Here is a 19878-nt window from a genome sequence, read left to right on the forward strand (position 1 = left end):
AAAAATAGAGGAACTCTTCCTCCACCCACACCCCCCCCCCCAAAACAAATAAAAGACAGAGGTAGAAAATAGGAGCCAAAGATAAGAAAAACAAAGGATAAATTCAGGATTTCCAAGAAATGAGAAGAGACAAAATGGAAGGGAGAAAATGATCAAAGAAATACTATGAGAAAATTTCCCAGTACAGACAGCCACTGGTTTCTGGATTAAGGGGCCAGCCAGTAGCCAGTACCATGGGTGAAAAAAGCCCCACACCAAAGTACGTCGTTGAGAAATTCATAATGTTGGTGGACTGGGCCACAGACCTCACCACCTTCCTACACTCCTCTACTGCTCGCCTTCCTCCCTGTCGGCAGCACAGCTAGGCTGAGTTGCAGAACTGGATGAAAGATCATGCGGTGGAGTGTGGAACCTTATTCCCTGGGCAGCTGCTCGTGGTCTGGATGACATACCGGGCAATACAGACAAATCAGCTCTTTGGGTAATCTTTGACCAGTGGAAATGGCAGATGGGAGGGACTGGGCAGCTGGATTCCCCTCCCCTACTCTGTCCCGCGGCTCCTCCTTGGGCCCCTTCCAGAAAAGCCCCTTGTGCCTGATGAGCCAGCAGCCAGGCCGGCATCACATCCCCCCTCCTGCACTCCTTCTTGCCTCCACATTCTATTATAAGCAAAGTCAAAAGAATTTCACATCGAGCACCTGTGAAATACCCACTACCTAGAGTTTACCATAGACATATTAAACAGTTTTATTGAGGTATAATTTAAATACCATAAAATCCACCCATTTAAAGTGTACTGGGTTTTAGTATATTTACAGAGATGTGAGAACATCACCCCAATCAATTGTAGAACGTTTTCTTCACCCACTAAAGAAACCCCATACCCTTTAGCAGTCACTCCCAAGCCCTAAGCAACCACTAATCTATTTTCTGTCTCTGTGGAATTGCCTACTTTGGACTTTTTGTAGGAGTGCAATCATACAATATATGGTCATTTGTGACTGGCTTCTTCTATTTAGCATAATGTTTTCAAGTTCCATGTCGTAGAATGTATCAGTGTCATCCGTGTTGTAGAATGTATCAGTGCTTCATTCCTTTTTGTGGCAGAACGATATTCCCTTGTATACCATGAATATCTCACAGATTTGTTTTATCACATGTCTGTCCACCTATCCACTCTCTATCCATCTATTTAATCCATCTTGTACCTTTTATGTATTTCCAAATAAGCTCACTCCCTTTTTCCCAACCTTCAGCACTTTCAGCTTGCTCACCTCTCAAATAAAGCTCACATCACTGCCCTATGTGCAAAGGAGGCTGGAGGTGGTGCCTTTAGTCATCTGGCCTCTACAGTAGAAAGAGGCAAGGGAAAGGGGAGACTGGGAGTAGATTTTGCCACCTTGGCATACAGTTTCTCAATCTCATTTACATCTCTCCCTCCAGCCCCCTCCCACCATAGTCGCCTGCAGATCCTATATTCCAGAAATGCCAAATTCCTTACAGTTCTCTGAACACCCCACGTTTTTCCTGTCTCCATCTCTTGGACATGCTCATTGCCTGCATAGCCTTCTAGGTATGACAGATCCTTTTTTTTTTTTTTTTTTTTATGAGACAGAGTCTCACTTTGTTGCCCTGGCTAGAGTGAGTGCCGTGGTGTCAGCCTAGCTCACAGCAACCTCACACTCCTGGGCTTAAGCGATCCTACTGCCTCAGCCTCCCCAGTAGCTGGGACTACAGGCATGCGCCACCATGCCCGGCTAATTTTTTCTATATATATTTTTAGCTGTCCAGATAATTTATTTCTATTTTTAGTAGAGATGGAATCTCGCTCAGGCTGGTCTTGAACTCCTGACCTTGAGTGATCCACCCGCCTCGGCCTCCCAGAGTGCTAGGATTACAGGCGTGAGCCACCGCGCCCAGCCTAGGTATGACAGATTCTTCCCTCGTGATTCAGCTCAGCCGTGGCTCTCCCGTGAATATGCCCAGCAAGCACACGCCTTGGACCTCCTTGCTTCACACTTCCATTATGACATTTACTCTACTTTATTGAATTAACCTTCTGACCCCTCTGTCTCTACCAGTCTCCAAATCCTCAAGAGCAGGAGCCAGGCCTTATATGTCTTGGTATTCCTGGAACTCACTGCAGGGCATGACTCAATAAATGTTTGCTGCATAATGAATGGAAAACATCTAGTCACCATCTTTACTTTACTGTTGTTTATTTAACAAAAGTTTTGTTGAGCATGCACCAAAGGAGACTCTGTGATGAGTGCCTGAATTTGGATACAAAGATGAGTAAGACTATACCCTGGGCCTTAGAGGCGCCTACAGGATCCTTTTGTCTGGACAAATGCAAAACTGGACAAGATGCCAGGACAACAGATGTAAACCAGGACTGTCCTGGGCACACCGGAACATATGGTCACCCAAATTATATACCAGCTTCTCCGAAAGCAGCAGTGCCATGCTGACTCATGCTCAGCCTGTTAGACCAGAGTCACTTCCAGAATTTCCTGGTACAGGTCAATTTTCTTCCTTCATTAGTACTTGGATCATATATGTTTTTTTCATTGTTGTCATCCATGTAGAAATCATCTATAAAATGTCATATTCCTAAATCATTACATATACAGTGCACCTAAAAAACACCTCATGGACAGCGAAACACTTTCCAAACTTTTTTTTAAAGAGGTCTTGCTATGTCACCCAGGCTGGAGTGAAGTGGCTGTTCTATCACACCACAGCCTCAAACTCCTGGGCTCAAGCAATCCTCCCACCTCAGTCTCCCAAGGAGCTGGGACTACAGGCACACACTGCCTTGCCTGGCTTTGCCAAACTTTTTCTGTGTACAGAAATGCATAGCTGTAATCAGTGCATGACGAACATTACATATATAGATTTCTTGGTATTAACAATAAACTCTGGTGTGTTGTCTTTATTGATGGGCCTTTGGGTGTTTCCAACTTGTGATGATTATGAATAATGGAACATTTCAATATAGATTCCTTTTTCTTTCTTCTGAGTTATTTCTTTGAGGTACATACTCCAAAGTTAAACAATCTGGTTAAAGGACAGGTACCATTTGATACTTTTTATTTTCCATAGTTCTCTGTCATATTGATCTCTTGAAAGTGTGAATCAATTTACAGAGCACATTTATCTGTTTTCCAATATGCCAATAATTTAAATTATCATTTCTATGTAATAATAGAAGCTATGGTCATTTTAGGGTGTTCTTTATTTATATTTTTAACTGCTGCAGAGGTTATTCTTTGTATTATACTTTAACCAAAAGCAGCCATATAGTTTTTGTAAAAATATATTCTAATGTAAATACATACTTTATAATTACAAGGTATGTTGTAGGTGTTCACTAAATATTTATTGAATAAATAAATGTACTAAAATTACACGTAGTCATAAAAAGACAAATACTGCATGATTCCACTTATTTGAGGTACCCAGAGTAGTCAGATATATAGAGACAGAAAGTAGGATATTGGTTGTCAAGGGTTGGGGGGAGGGGAAATGAGAAGATGTTGTTTAATGAGTATAGAATTTCAATTTTGCAAGATGAAGAGTTCTGGAGATTGGTTGTACAACAGTGTGAATGTACTTAACACTACCGAACTTACACTAACAAATGGTTAAGATGGTAAATTTTGTGTGTGTTTTACCATTCACACCACAAGTATGCTACCATAAGTATATATATACATGCACCCAATGATCATTTGGCATATATAGTCAGTAGAAGTGTGCTTACAATAGATAGTCATGCATGTTAAATAAAATTTCATGTGTGGAATTTTCTCACTTAAAATGACAATGTTAATTTTTCAATGCAGAGCCAGACAAGCAGAGATGTGTGATATTAATATCATTACACAGCAAATAGAGTAAGAAATGTCATAGACTAGATAATACTATATGAACGTTCAATATTAGTAATAAAGTGCTCAACTTTAAAAAATTCATATTATCTGTAAATTAAAAAAAAAAGAAGCAGAGCTTAGAGGATGTTAGAGATATCCACTTGAATTTTTCATCTTAAAGATGAGGTGAGGAGACTAAGAGGCTAAGTGATTTTCCCACTTCAAGGGCAGCCACATCTGTTCCTTTTATAATGACCTCAGCCAACAATTCTTTGTCTCATTGGCCAGAATAGATCACATGGCCTCCCTGGCTGCACCAGAGGCTGCTGGGAAAGCAGGGAAAGAATAGGATAGATACATTGCCACCCCAAACAAATTAGGGTTCCCTAAACAAAGAAAGAAAAGGAGAATGAGTATTGAGTAGGCAACCAACAGTTTCTGCTACACTCACCTTAGTGTTTTTGTTTTGTTTTGTCTTGTTTTTTTGTTTGGGATGTTATAGGCTGGAACCAATGGTTACATGGCTCCTGAAATCCTAATGGAAAAGGTGAGTTATTCCTATCCTGTGGACTGGTTTGCGCTGGGATGCAGTATTTATGAAATGGTTGCTGGACGAACACCATTCAAAGATTACAAGGAAAAAGTCAATAAAGAGGATCTAAAGGAAAGAACTCTGAAAGAGGAGGTCAGATTCCAACATGATAACTTCACAGAGGAAGCTAAAGATATTTGCAGACTCTTCCTGGCTAAGAAACCAGAGCAACGCTTAGGAAGCAGGTAAACTACCATATAACAGAAATGGTTGCTAATATCAGCATTGCCCACAGTGATTTGGAGATTATTTTAGATTTGTGGCAAAGTCTTGGAATTAAGCATTATTATTTTCCTTTTATTATTTGCATAGTATATGACTAAGTATTTCTGATATTTTCAAACATGTTGAGCACTTGATATAGAACAATCGCCAAGATATTATTTATTTATTTATTTATTTATTTACTTACTTACTTATTTATTGAGACAGAGTCTCACTCTGTTGGTGAGGCTAGAGTGCCATGGCATCAGGCTAGCTCACAGCAACCTCAAACTCCTGGGCTCAAGCAATCCTGCTGCCTCAGCGTCCTGAGTAGCTGGAACGACAGGCGTGCACCACCATGCCCAGCTAATTTTTTTTCTATATATTTTTAGTTGTCCAGCTAATTTCTTTCTATTTTTAGTAGAGATGGGTCTCACTCTTGCTCAGGCTGGTCTTGAACTCCTGACCTTGAGCGATCCTCCTGCCTCGGCCTCCTAGGGTCCTAGGATTACGGGTGTGAGCCACCAAGCCTGGCCAACCAAGATATATTTTAAAGCAAAAAAAGGAGGTGCAAAACAGCTAGCATTTAAAGAAAGAGAAAAAGAATACATAATTTAAATAGTTGTATAGAATATTTAAGGGGAGTATACAAGGAATTTATAGGATTGGTTACTTCTGATGAAGGGAAATTGGGGGCTGGTGACAGGGATGCAATTAAGGATTTTCAATGTATACCCCTATTGTCTTTTGAATTTTGAGCCATGTGAATGCATTATCTATTCAAAAGTGATTTAAATGAACACTTTAAAGCAGTACTGATAGTCATAGGTCTGGAACATTGTGCCCCTTTCAAATGTCTCCCACAAAATGTCATCAATCATTCAACAGATATTTATTGAGTACATATGATGTTATCAGCTGTGAAGTACAGTTAAAATTTGTTTTGAGGAAAACCAAGTTTTATTGCTTCTGATAGAATAACAAGATCAAGATATCCTATTGCCAACAAAAAAATAAGTTAAAGCTGACCTGTGAAAAGACCCTTGGCAGTGGGTGACAGTGCTCTATAGGGAGAAAATTGAGAGCTTTAGATTTACAAACATAAATTCATGTACCAGCTCTGCTGTATACTGATCATTTTACCTCAAGCAATTGAATTACTTTCCCTGAGTCTCAATATCCTTGTATATAAAATGGGGGGAGGTTATGGATATAATGGTTAATTTTATATGTCAACTTGGCTAGGCCACAGTACCCAAATATTTGGTCAAACATTATTCTAGATGCTTCTGTGCAGATTTTCAGATGAGATTAACATTTAAATCAGTAGACTTTGAGTAAAGTAGATTACCCTCTATAACGTGTGTAAGCTTTATCCAATCAGTTGAAAGCCTTAATAGAAAAAGACTGATCTTGCCAGAGGAAATGGGAATTCTGCCAGCAGACCACTGTTGGGCCCTTGGGTTCAAATTGCAGCTCTGCCCTGGGTTTCCAGCCTGCTGGGCTACCCTGCAGACTTTGGACTTGCCAAGCCTCCGCAATTATGTGAGCCAGTTTCTTAAAATAAATTCTCTCTCTCTCTCTCTCTCTCTCTCTCACCTCTCACACATTGTCAGGGAGGAAACACTTTCTCTCCCTCTTATGTTCAGATCTTGAGGACATGCAAATTAAACTGACAAAAGACAGATTAGCAAGAGAAAAAATAGATTTGTATTCACCTACCTAGGTGGGAGTTCACAGAAAAATGTGACTAGAAGACAGAATATATACCATCTTAATAGAGGAAGGGGAGGGGGAGACGGGGCACTTAAGGGAAAACAAATGACTTCTTGGGGGCAGGGGGGAGAGAAAGGACACTTAATTTTTGCCTTTAATTTTTGACCTGATTTTTTAAAAATAGCCAAACAAAATTCACTTGTTAGTAACTTTCAAATCACTTCAGCTCAAAATAATTTTTTTTCACAGTGATGCAGCGGGACCCCTTCAACACCATGTGGGTTCTGTTTCTCACTACCACCCTAACAAATGCAGTGGGATGTTTTGAGGTTTAGATATGTATGTAAAGGTAGATAAAATGTGTGTTGGGAATTAGTCCATAAGTGATAGCAACAATTATTAATTTGTTCTAATGGAGATATCAGATAATATTTTGACTAAACTATGAGCTTGAATGTCTTAAATTACTTGGATTGAATTGTTAAAATCTAAAACATATATATTTAACAAATATAAAATCTACAACCATAAAGTACTATAACTGATTTTGAACATAACTCTATGACATAAACAGCCAAATTATTCTAAATCTTCCAAGTAATTGCCATTGGAGGTTTTAGAAGAAGACTATAGAAGAGCCTTAGCTCAAAATGTTCAAGCATACAGGCAAACTATTAATTTTTTACCTGATTTTTAAAAAATAGCCAAACAAAATTCATTTGTTAATAACTTTCAAAGCTTGACAGATAGCCAAACTAACTAGTGAGTATTCTGAAATTAGATAGAACTCTGCATTATATGGAAGTCAATATGGAAAAAATTTTTCCTGCATAGATTCCAACACGGTATTAGTAAGGTCAGAACAGGCTATGTTGTGATACCAAGCAAACCCCAAATCTCAACAGCTTAAAATTTTTTTTTAAATTGCTTTTCATTCATACAAAGTCCATGGTGGGCCCAGTGGCTCCCCGGGCCATCTCTCTTCCAAGCAAAGACTCGGGGATCCAGGCTGTTGCCATCTACACTACACTGGGACTTATGGCCACAAAGGGTGGTGGCAGAAGAGAAAACATAGAGAACTTATGGAGATTTTTACTGCCTCAGCCAGGAAGTGACACACTTTGCACGTCACTTCACACACACTTCTGTCAACTAGAACTAGTCCTCAGATTTGCCTAAGGGCGAAGGAGCTGGCAAGTGTTGTCTTCTGTGTGCCCAGGAAGGAGAGGCAAACGGGATGCGGTGACCACGATGATCACTGCCATCTCCATCCTCTTGGACCCCGAGTTCAGGGAGTATCAGCAGGCACACGCGCAGTGGCAGAGTCAGTAGGGACGTGAACGGTCTCTTTAGATGATGCCCCTAAAGGGAACACCACCCACTTGGATGCCACAATTCACGTTTGAAAATCCATCTCAATACTTTATAACCACACCTTGGGTTTATAAAATGAAATATTGACAAACTTCTTCAGGGAAATGCCACCTTAAAGCACTGGATCATTGCCTGAATCTGCTTCATCAAGCAAAGCCTTTCTAGTAAAGCATCTGTTGTTGTGACTATTTTGAATAAGATTGTTTACAACATTAGAGAAAAGGCATATAAAAAAACAGCTGTCGGCCAGGCACGGTGACTCGCGCCTATAATCCTAGCACTTTGGGAGGCCAAAGTGGGAGGATTGCTTGAGGCCAGGGATTCGACACCACCCTGAGCACCATGTTGAGATCTTGTCTCTATAAAAAATAGAAAAATAAGCTGGAAGTGGTGGCACATACCTGTAGTCCCAGCTACCCAGGAGGTTGAGGTGGGAAGATCCCTTGAGCCCAGGAGGTTAAGGTTGCAGTGAGCTCTGATCTCACTACTGCACTCTAGCACTGCTCTGAGTAAGACCTTATCTCAAAAACAAACAAACAAACAAACAAAAAACACACAAAAAGCCCAACCTTAAGTGAAAGAGAAAAGCTCCCAACATTTTTATTCCAACTCTTGATGTTTTTTTAAAAATTTATTCAACTGAGACAGTGTTGGATTAAGGTGGTAGGCATCCTGAAAAGCCAAGGCCTAGACAGCATGTTACACAGCATTTGAAATGAGTTAAAAACCATTCTCCTTCTTTAGACTCTGCTGAAGAGGATCACTGTCTTTGCCTTTATGGGTCTGGGAGTTAATTTTGCAGAGAAGCCAAAAGCTTTTCTGAGCATTTTACAGGGATCCAGACAGGGTCAACTATAATGTGTTCCAAAATAAATATATATTCTTTTAAAATAAAAGGTAAAGATGACTTAAGTTTTTTATAGATTTGATTCTGATCAGCCAACACAGCAGAGCAAGAGCAAATAAATGCTCTTGCTTAAAGAGCAAGAGCTCTTAACTGCAACTTAAATGCTTCTCTGACACACAATTTCATGCCAGTACCCATTGTTCTTGACAGATCAAATCCTAGAGTGTGGTCTTCGTGTATGGGCAGGTGGCATCTTGGCTTCATTGGCTATTATAAGAAAATCTATCATAATCTCTGTGTGGGGGTTGATAACAGAAGAGCCTCTGTTAATGCTTGGAAATATATTCCTCTCCAGCAAGCAGGAGTCTTCCTTGCAGCTGCCAGTTTGGCTATTACAATAGAGGCCGCCTCCCTCCACAGCCTCTCCTATTTGTCTAAAGTGCACTGCACAAAGCTGCCAGGAGAAGAGTCAAGAGTAAAGTAATCCTCATGCTATTTTAATGACAGAACTGTGATGACAGTTGGTACTGCCAAAGATCAAAGTGATAAGCTTCATGGTAGCCCAGACACAAGAAGGAGGAATAGAGCTCAGAAAGCCTGGTCTTCATTGGTAGCATCTGCAACCATAGACATTTCTTGGCACAAGGTTGAAGATATGGGTCCTGCCCTCCAGGCATATCTAGTGGGTTTGCTGAAGAACAGAAAGGAAACCTTGAAGTGGTCCATGGTTCCCTGGTCTTCCGTGATTAGTTGCAAAAGGGCTGCAGTCAGCCAACTCTGATGGACAAACCAAGAACACCTGCGCCTGGCATGCTTGAGGCACATTTGAAAATTGCCCATCCTGATGACTCCCAAGGTTGCCAAGCTCCTGGGCACTCTCCATGTTAAAGCTGTTGCGAGTGAGTTTTAAGGGCCCCTCTGACACCTGGGCCAGCGTGTTCCTGCCAGCGGTCATGGAAGTGATACAAGCTCCTTCCCTGTGGCACCTAGTCCCGTTCCAGCTCCTTCATTCTCTTTGAGACATACAGGTGTAGGGTTCATTCCTGATCTACCTGGATGGAATTCTAGCTCTATCCTTCTTCTGCAACATTTAAAATCCATCTGACACCTTAGAAAGGTGAATGTTTCTTTACAAATTATACCTCAGCAAACCTGACTTTTAAAAAAATCTATCTTTGAAGCTTCAATTTATCTCAGTAACCCTCCCTCAAGGCTCTTAATCTATAAGATGTAAACCACACAGAAATGGGGCAGGAGGTTCTGGAGGCGGGCAAGCCTGCATTTTCCTTTCATTCAGTGGATGGGAACATGGTGGCTTTTGGAAGAAAGGAGACACTTTGTAGCACCTCTTGATGCAGCTCCCCATACACAGTGGGGGAAGTCCAAGAAGTTCTAGCAGACTATTCTGGATGGGGCTAGGCCTAAGTCACAGAACACCAACCTGACCGTGGCTGGACATCAGACGCCTCCAACTGTTTCTCTTTTCCATAATAAAATTTGATTACAATTTTTGCTTTGAAACAGTCATCTATTTTCTCTGGCTTCCTCAGATGCCCAGCTACTTATAAATGCAGAAACAAACAGAGAAGTTAAAAATATTTCATCACCACTCGCTCTCCAGGCTTCTTTGCTGCTGGCATAAACAAGCCACGGTTAAGATGGCCAAACCGTGTCGATAGTTTAGATGCGTACTTTGATTAATTGTACTGCTTCTTGTTTGAGATATACTAAACTACACTTTCGATTTGAAATCAGACATTTCACATCGAATGACCTAATACAGGCATTAGAGAGGGTTGCTGTGCTAGTTAAATGTAATAATGTAAGTGAAGAGCTGAACATTCTGTTAGCTGAGAATAGGCCCTAAATAAATGTTAGTTATCCTTATTTCTGTCATTATTGTGTCATTATTGTGTTTAGCCTTTAGTCATCCTACTGGGCAGAGTCTGTTGTAGTTATCCCCCGGCACAGGGGAGTCTCTGAAGAGGATATGTGGGGCAAGCTCTCAATCCTTTTCCAAAAAGCTTTTTGGCATCTGGAATGAAAAACATAAAGGAGAGACTATGAACGTGATTAATTTGTGTTAAGGTTGATTTATGACAGAAATTGATTTCTTTCTAAAGGAAGACATTTCTTAATCAGACCAGGAAATCTATTCATGTTTTTAAAAAAGAAAAATTCATCTTGAATCTGATACTACAAAACAACCCCCTTTTTATTTTGTTAAAGCCTAACTTTAAAAGGAACCAAGAGAAGTATGTTAGGCAGCCTCTAAGGTGGTTCCCAGTGGTCCCTGTTGCCTGACATTCACACCCACATGTAATCCCTTTGCCTGTCATCTGGGCTGCACTTACTGACTTGCTTCTAGCAAACACAATGTGGCAGAAGTAATCAGATGTCACTTCCAAGATTAGGTTATAAAAAGACTATGGCTTCTGTCTTGGGTGCATGAGAGCTTGGTCTCTCTCTTTCTCTCTCTCTCACTCATCATTTGCCTTGGGAAAGTCCCCTGCAATGTTACAAAGCCATCCTGTGGAGAGGCTCCTGTGATGAGGCAGGGAGGGTTGACAATAACCACATGAGTAAGCTTGGAAACAGATCCCCCAACCTCAGCTGAACCTTCAGACGAGACCACCCTGGCCAACAGCTTTACTACAACTCCACAAGAGACTTTGAGACAGAGACAGCCAGTTAGGCCCTGACCAGATTCTTGACCCACAGAAGCTATAAGATAATAAATGCTTGTTGTTTAAAGCCACTAAATTTGGGGGCAATTTGTTACATGGCAATAGATGACTGTATGAGAGATTACACAGTAACATACTTTTTTCTCTTATTCTAAAGCAGATACTGTAATAATTTCTAGCATAGGGAAGGAGGGTTTGATAATAATAACCATAGTCTTGAGCACCAAATGTATACTCATTTATACTACCGCAAACTACTAATGTTTTTTTTTTAAGTCTTTAAAGAAATACCACCCAGATTATTGTGGCAGTTGGGGAGGTAGGTGGCTGTGACTTCTAGAAATCATATCATGCTATGAATGAGGAATATGAGTGTTGTCTTTTAAAATGTGAGTGGTGGCCCATCGCGGTGGCTCACGCCTGTAATCCTAGCACTCTGGGAGGCCGAGGCGAGTGGATTGTTTGAACTCAGGAGTTCGAGACCAGCCTGAGCAAGAGTGAGACCCCGTCTCTACTAAAAAAAATAGAAAGAAATTAGCTGGAAAACTAAAAATATATAGAAAAAATTAGCCAGGCATGGTGGCACATGCCTGTAGTCCCAGCTACTCGGGAGGCTGAGCCAGGAGGATTGCTTGAGCCCAGGAGTTTGAGGTTGCTGTGAGTTAGGCTGATGCCACGGCACTCTAGCCCAGGCAACAGAGTGAGACTCTGTCTCAAAAAAAAAAAAAAGAAAAGAAAAGAAAAGAAAAGAAAAGAAAAAAAAAATGTGAGTGGTGGGGAAGGGGGAGGATGTGAGGCTAGAAAAAAATTTTTTAAATAGGAAAAACATGTGTGTGGAACAAAGATATACTTAACTTGTTCTGTGAAGAGGCAACAACTAGAAGCTGCCGCAAGCAGGTCTGGCTCCGTGGAACTTCCCTGGTATTTCCATGAAACACCAAGGTAAAAGTCATGTCAAGTGTTTGACTTTCAAAATTACATGTATAGGCTGGGCGCGGTGGCTCACGCCTCTAATCCTAGCACTCTGGGAGGCCGAGGCGGGTGGATCGCTCAAAGTCAGGAGTTCAAGACCAGCCTGAGCAAGAGCGAGACCCTGTCTCTACTAAAAATAGAAAGAAATTATCTGGCCAACTAAAATATATATATAGAGAGAGAAAAATTAGCTGGGCATGGTGGCGCATGCCTGTAGTCCCAGCTACTCGGGAGGCTGAGGCAGGACGATTGCTTAAGCCCAGGAGTTTGAGGTTGCTGTGAGCTAGGCTGATGCCACGGCACTCACTCCAGCCCGGGCAACAAAAGCAAGACTCTGTCTCAAAAAAAAAAAATTACATGTATATGTGAAAGCTGTCTGCAAACAAAGAAAATGCTACGGTTTATGTATAATGGAATTTGAGGTGATTTTAAAAGTTATTGTTTTTCAAAGTTATTCTTTATGTCATTGTATTGTCTTTGTCATTAAAATGTAATGTACTCTAAGAAAAGAATGCTGCACACTTTGTATTGTTAGAACATTTCCTATTTTGGTTTGGTAACTATGTCTGAGGCTGATCATCTCCTTTCTTCACAGAGACAAGTCTGATGATCCCAGGAAACACCCTTTCTTTAATACCATCAACTTTGCTCGCCTGGAAGCCGGCCTAATTGAACCCCCATTCGTGCCAGACCCTTCGGTGGTGTATGCCAAAGACATTGCTGAAATCGACGATTTCTCCGAGGTTCGGGGGGTGGAATTTGATGACAAAGACAAGAAGTTCTTCCAAAGATTTGCAACAGGTGCTGTCCCCATAGCGTGGCAGGAAGAAATTATAGAAACAGGACTTTTTGAAGAACTGAATGACCCCAACAGGCACACAGGTTGTGGGGAGGGTAATTCCTCCAGGTCTGGTGTGTGTCTGTTATTATAAATTGTTTTCTCCACCGGGCAGGCAGCAGAAGTCTCGCTGACATAATCCTCAAATGTTCCTAACCCACAGAAATCGGTTGAAGGTGGGCTGATCAGTTAGGAGAGACATTGCAACCACAGAACAGTTCAGAGAGCAGGAGAGCTGACGTGTTTTCTTTTCTTTTTCTTTCTTTCTTTTTTTTCATAAAGATGAGTAAAATCTCAGTTTTCACTAAAGGCTAGCAAAAGGAACACTCGGGTTTATTTTGATAAATTAAGAGCATGAGCCCTGCACCATCACGTCCCTGGGAATTACGCAAAGCCCTAGGAACAGAGAATGGAACTTTGTGGTGTGCCCAGAAAATGAGCATTTGCAATTCTTAGTAAATAATCATTTTAGGTTTTTCTTTGTTTATATCCTTTCTTCCCTTCATCTTTTGGTATTTCTTTTACTTCTATACTTATAAAAAGGATGTTGAAGCTGGAAATAAACATTCCTGATGTTGTCCCCTTAAAAAGGAGTGGATTGCAGTATTTTAGATTACAGAATAATTTTCAATTTCACTCATAGTTTCTTTTTCATGTTTTTGAAATGATCTGCTATCATAATGTTGAAGCATTTTAGATGTAAACATCCATGAAGTCTGTGAATTAAAGTATTCGGTAAGTTTAGTTGAGTCCTTTAAGTATTATAATATGCTACAAATTGCTGACACTTGCAATACCGTATGCCATTGGTTCCTAAACTTTGCTAAACTTTGGGATCCCCTAGGGATCTTTTAAAATACCAATGCATGGCTCCCACTCCTAGACATTCTGATCCGCACCCTCAGGTGTGGCGTACAGCTTGGGCACTTCGAGTTTCAGAAGCTCCCCAGGTGATTCTAATGTGCAGCAAAATTTGGTAGACACTGCCATGTATTAAATACATTTACATGTTACTATACGTGGGTCCTTATTTTGGTTGTTCAAAACTTCAATCATACATTTTGATGGTAACTATTCAAATATCCCCAAAGCATGTAATTTTAGCAATTGCAGGGTAAATGAAACTGAAGACAATCTGTATTCATCTTGTAGATTCCTCTTGTCCTTGCATACTTCAATTCCTCACGTCTTGGGATCTAGATTTCCTGGCTACTTCAAGCCCTGAAGGAGACATTCGGGCTTAGAAATTGAGTTGAACAAATTGTAGGCCCCATTTCAAGAGGCTGCCCAGCCAGCACTGTACTGTAGAATATTTCTCAAAAGCACAGCCACAGTGAGAATGCTGTCGGCAAAAAATATTTGGGACACAAATATGAATCTGCAAAAAATATTTGGGACACAAATATAAATCTGGGTGATATATTTAAAAAGAAAGGATATCTGTGTGCATAATGAAATTTCATTTGTTCCATTGGTGAAAAACCTGGCTGAAATCATGTTAAAAGTCTTGCTCCTTGAATAAAGGATGCAAGAGTTGCAAATATACTGGCCAAGGAACTTTTAGTTAACTAGAATCCAACTGACAGAAGCATTCGCCTACAAGACAGTATTAACCATATCTGGCCGAGTGAGAAGAACCCCTCTGGGAGTTGAGGCCAGGCCTGGTGCACATGCCGCTCACTCTCTCACTCCTGCCCCATTCTCAGCGTGCTCCCTGGTGCTCCAAATCCTAGCCTGAAGAGCTGCACAGTCCTCACCAAAGCAGGATACAGTTATTTTGTGCCCAGTAGATTCTTTTTCCTAAGACAAGAAAGTAGATGAAAAGTTGGTAAAATCTTGGTAAAATTTCTAACAAGTCTCTTTTAACAAAAAACTGATTAACAGTGAGCAAAACTCCATTTCCATAATAGAATTCTCAGGATTTCGCTTCATAGACATTAGAAATAAAAATAACATCTTGCCAGGATCCAGTGGCTCACGCCTGTAATCCTAGCACCCTGGGAGGCTAAGGCGGGAGGATCACTCAAGGTCAGGAGTTCGAGACTAGCCCGAGCAAGAGTGAGATCCCGTCTCTTCTAAAAAATGGAAAGAAATTAGCTGGACAACTAAAAATATATAGAAAAAATTAGCCAGGCATGGTGGCACATGCCTGTAGTCCCAGCTACTCGGGAGGCTGAGGCAGAAGGATTGCTTGAGCCCAGGAATTTGAGGTTGCTGTGAGCTAGGCTGACGCCATGGCACTCTAGCCCGGGCAACAGAGCAAGGCTCTGTCTCAAAAAAAAAAAAAAAAAATCACCAAGTATGTATTGAAGTCTAATTATACAAAGAACTTCTTACTAGGTGGTGTTGGGGTCACCATAAAGATATAAGACAGCCATGTAAGAAAGGCAAATATGGTATAGAAGTGAATGCAGACTCCTGCTGGTGTTACTATTCACATTTTAAAAGAGGAAACCAAGGCTCGTAGAGGTTTTGTAACTTGTGCAAGTCCCACAGCTTTGCAGTGTTGTTGTGAAGACTGGAAATAATGTATATGAAGCACATAGCACGTGACTCGCATGTAGTAGGGGCATGAACCAATTGAAGACTCTGACCAGTACGTAATGATGAGTTGAGAGGAAGTGATTCTAGGTCAGGGAACAAAACGAGTAAGGGCTGAACCAGGCCACCTTAACGAAAAGTTACAGAGGAAGTGAGAGAAGGAAGAGAGCTGGGTCCCAGGAAGTGGTTGAAAAGGAAAATTTTCAAGCACAATTAAAGAAAAATCTAACTAGAAAAAGTGGGGACATCAGGACCAGAGGTGACATCCAGGCCTCTTTGTCATATGCCAGGTGGGAAACCACATGGGCCGAGTCAAAGTGAAGGAAGCTCATCTGGAACTTGGGCAGGGCAGGGACAGGCCAGATTGGGGAGATCAAACACTGGAGATGGAGAGAAATGCAAAGGGACAGGTGCAGGTTGTGGTGGGATTTAAGGAAAGACATAAATAAGATGCAGGAAAGGAAAGAAGTGATTTTTGAAAAGAGATGATGCTTGCTTATTTTTAAAAAGTTAGAATGAGCTTATGTTTTTATAGAAAAGTTCAATGAACATAATGAAATGTCAGGGGAAACAAAGATATATAGGAGTTAAACATTGAGACAAAGAAGAACCAGGGACAAGTCACTTTTATTCTTTCAGTTTGTCAAGGATTATTTTGAGTGTTTGTTTCTCAAAGGAGTAGATAGATTCCATAATCTATTGGCAAAGCAGAAGATACAGATGATGTTTTTGTAGGATATAATGATGATGAGTTATTGACTTTAAGATTGTAAGCCACAAAGTGTTAAAAAAATTATTCTTAATTTTTGTTTTGAATATGAATTTTATTTTATTTTTTTGAGGCAGGGTCTCACTGTGTTGCTCAGGCTGGTCTCGATCTCCTGGCCTCAAGCAATCCTCCCGTCTCAGCTTCCCCAAGTGCTACAGTTACAGGTGTGAACCACCACGCCCAGCCCCTGAATATGAATTTTAGTATGTTTCTCGTTTAGGTGACCAGACATGAATGTAAAATATTTCAATAATTTAAACCTTGCTCAGTCTACCAGATCAATTTTTAAAGATCATTATATTGTGTATATCATTAGGGCAGTTCAGTAATAAAACTTACGTCAATTGTTTAGACAGTAAAATGTGACAAAAACTAGTTAGTGAAAATAAATAATCCTTGCTTCTTAAATGGTTGTTCTTACAGTTATAAACCTTAAAGGGGGGAAAAATGACACAAGAAATATAAGGGAAAAAGCTAAGTACAAAAAATGTTTTTTGTCTGGAAGATCTACTATATTTGCCATTTTGATTATCAAAAATAAAAGTAAAGACTTGCAGAATTTTCTTGGGTCATCCAGGAAAAATCATTGCAGTAATTCAGATTTAGTTAGTCTTTCAATATGTATTGGTGCCTGTCATGTGCCAGGCTCCATTCCGGTTTGGGGAGATATGCTAGTTTTGTCCCTTTAGGATTTTCAGTTTGGAAAGTGTGTTTATTGCCCCTGGGTATCAGTAAATCTTTATGTCTCTCTGGGTGGAGATGAATTTTGTACTTCCCATTTTTTCCCAAGGTTTCTGCACTGAGCATATCATTCTTTTTAAAATCAGGAAAAAGCATATTATTTAAAGCAAAGCAAGACCAGTCATAATTGGAGGCAGGTCTGGGGCACATGTGCAGGCTGACCCTGGCAACAATTGGCCCCCGAGGAACCACCCCCTTCCCTGCAAGGGCATCAGCCTGGGCACTGGGAGTAAGGCCGGGCTCTACCACCAGGCTAGCGGTCTCCCTGGATAGAGCCAACAGTTGGCACCTAAGGCTGGGCCAGGTCAGTGGTTCCACTATCTAGACCATGAACTGTCTAGACGGGGTGAAGTTTTTACCTAATCTCAGAAAAATGAAAGAAAGAATAATGTAACAAGCTTTTCATGCACTATTCTCTTTAAAATACCTTCTTTTATGAGTACTTAAAATATCATCTTTTATTAAATAGTTCATATTTGACAAAGGTAAACACTGGAGACCTCCTAACTATCTCCCCAATTTTTAAAAACAGTTTACTGACCCACAAGATCTCAAAATCTGGGAACCTCTGGGCTGGATAACCTTGAATGACATTCCAATTATAGGGAAATATTTGTGCTTCATTGGAAAACCACGCATTGTCTAGAGAAGGTTCTGCATACTTTTTCTATCAAAGATGAGATAGCGAATATTTTAGACTTTGCAGATGGCAACTTCTTAGTTCTGCCTTTGTCTTGTGAAAGGAATCATAGACAATGTGCAGAGGACTAAGTGTGGCTGTGTTCCAATAAAGCTTAACAAAAACAGGCGTGGGGCTGGATTTGGCCACAAGCAGTAGTTTACTGATCATAGTCATAAATAAACTCATTATTAAACTGGCTGGGTTATCTGATTCTAAGGGAGATATCGTACAACTCTATACATTGTAGGTAAACTAATGGGAACGTAAAATAACTCTCATCTATAGACGTGCAAATGAACCCTTCTCCTCTGTCCTGTCTGCCTGGGCTGCCATAGCCAAGTACCACAAACTGAATGACTTGAACAACAGAAATTTATTTTCTCTAGATTCTGAAGGCTTGAAGTCCAAGACCAAAATGTTGTCAAGGTTGATTTCTTCTGAGGCTTTGCTCCTCGGCATGTGGATGGCTGTCCTCTCTGTGTCTTCTCATGGTCTTCCCCGTGTGTTTCTTAGTCTCCTCTTCTTATAAGGGAATCAGCCACATTAGTTTAGGGCCCATCCTAATGACTGCATTTTAACTTAATTACCTCTTTAAAGATCCTGTCTCCAAATACAGTCACATTCTGGGGGGTTAGGACTTGAACATATGAATTTGCAGGGATGTAATCCAGCCCAAAGCACCCCCAAGCCAGTTTTATGTCCATTTCCTGATTCGTTTCAACATTGCTTTACTCCATATAAATTTATGCTTTTTTTGACTTCTTTGCACTTATTGTAACATCTTTCCTCGTTACTGAGTTAAATAAAATCTTTAATATGTGTTCATTTTTATTTCTATATGACAATGATGATTTTATCTTTTTTTGAGGAATATCCGTTAACACAACCCAGAATGTCACAATGAGATCGAGGAACCCAAGGCTTGTTTTTGAAATTCTGGTTCCAAAAGCAAAGATTCTCAGCAAGAGCACTGTCTCCTTTTGTTCTGTTATGAAACACACAACAGAGAGAAGAGCACTTAAAGAGAGTAAAGAAAGGGCTGGGGCGGTGGGGGCGGGGGCGGGGGCGTGTTGGCAACCCCAGAAAGCAGCTAGCATTTCCCCAGGAGTTTGGTTGAGTTTCATGAGGCCAGCTGACTATCGTATACTTTTAAAGCATTTCGCCCCACCCTGCCTCTCCCTTCTGCATTGCCAGCTGTCATGTCCATTCCTGCACCCAGTCCCTGGATGCAGCAGAAGTTGTTGTCGGGGAGAGAGAGCGGGAGGAGAAAGCCAGGAGCCAAAAGAACCAAGGAAGAAGCTGCAGCAGTTCACCTGCTAGTTGTGCAGTGTGCGGAGCCTCCAGGGCCACCAATGCAAACATGCGTGTTCCAGAGGCACAGCCAAGGCGAACGCCATTTCAGAGTTCCTGTACCAACAACTCGCCTCTGAAGGTTGCCAGATAAAATGCAGAACGTCCAGTTAAGTCTGAATTGCAAATAAACAATGAATAATATTTTTCTGGTATAAATATGTTCCCAATGTTGCATGGGACATACTTACAGTAAAAAATTATCTGTAGTCCACGAGTGCAGATAATCGACTAAACACAGTGTGTGGTCAGGATTAATTAAAATTCAGGAAAACTCCTAGCATACACAGTTAGTGCTCCATTTGGGTTGCTTGGGTCTGAATCTAACATGAATCTACCAGATCTGTCCTCAGATACAGCTTCTGGATGTGTTTTTTTCTTTCTTTCTTTCTTTTTTTTTTTTGAGACAAAGTCTCACTCTGTTGCCCTGAGTAGAGGGGCCGGGCTGTCAGCGTAGGTCACAGCAACCTCAAACTCCTGGGCTCAAGCAATCCTCCTGCCTCAGCCCCCCGAATAGCTGGGACTACAGGTGTACCCCACAATGCCTGGCTAATTTTTCTATTTTTAGTAGAGACGGGGCCTCACTCTTGCTCAGGCTGGTCTCAAACTCCTGAGCTCAAACGATCCTCTAGCCTTGGCCTCCCAGAGTGCTAGGATTACAGACGTGAGCCACCTCGCCGGGCCAGCTTC

General features: G+C 41.0%; 1 protein-coding gene and 1 long non-coding RNA gene across 2 annotated transcripts in view; one reads left to right on the top strand and one right to left on the bottom strand.

Moving 5' to 3' along the window:
* Positions 1–13507, top strand: part of GRK7 (G protein-coupled receptor kinase 7) — a 33307-nt gene extending 19800 nt beyond the window's left edge. The window contains exons 3-4 of the mRNA XM_045539363.1: positions 4378–4652; positions 12863–13507. Coding sequence (XP_045395319.1) covers positions 4378–4652; positions 12863–13199 — 612 coding nt within the window. The 3' untranslated portion in view covers positions 13200–13507. The remainder of the gene's footprint in view (positions 1–4377; positions 4653–12862) is intronic.
* A 5644-nt stretch (positions 13508–19151) lies between these two features.
* Positions 19152–19495, bottom strand: LOC123630113. Its single transcript, XR_006732591.1, has 2 exons — positions 19380–19495; positions 19152–19264 (listed from the first exon to the last, which is right to left on the bottom strand). It is a non-coding gene; the product is annotated as an uncharacterized LOC123630113 (long non-coding RNA).
* Between the last annotated feature and the right edge of the window lie 383 nt (positions 19496–19878).

Source organism: Lemur catta, chromosome 1 (assembly GCF_020740605.2).
Source record: "Lemur catta isolate mLemCat1 chromosome 1, mLemCat1.pri, whole genome shotgun sequence".
Classification (NCBI taxonomy): domain Eukaryota; kingdom Metazoa; phylum Chordata; class Mammalia; order Primates; family Lemuridae; genus Lemur; species Lemur catta.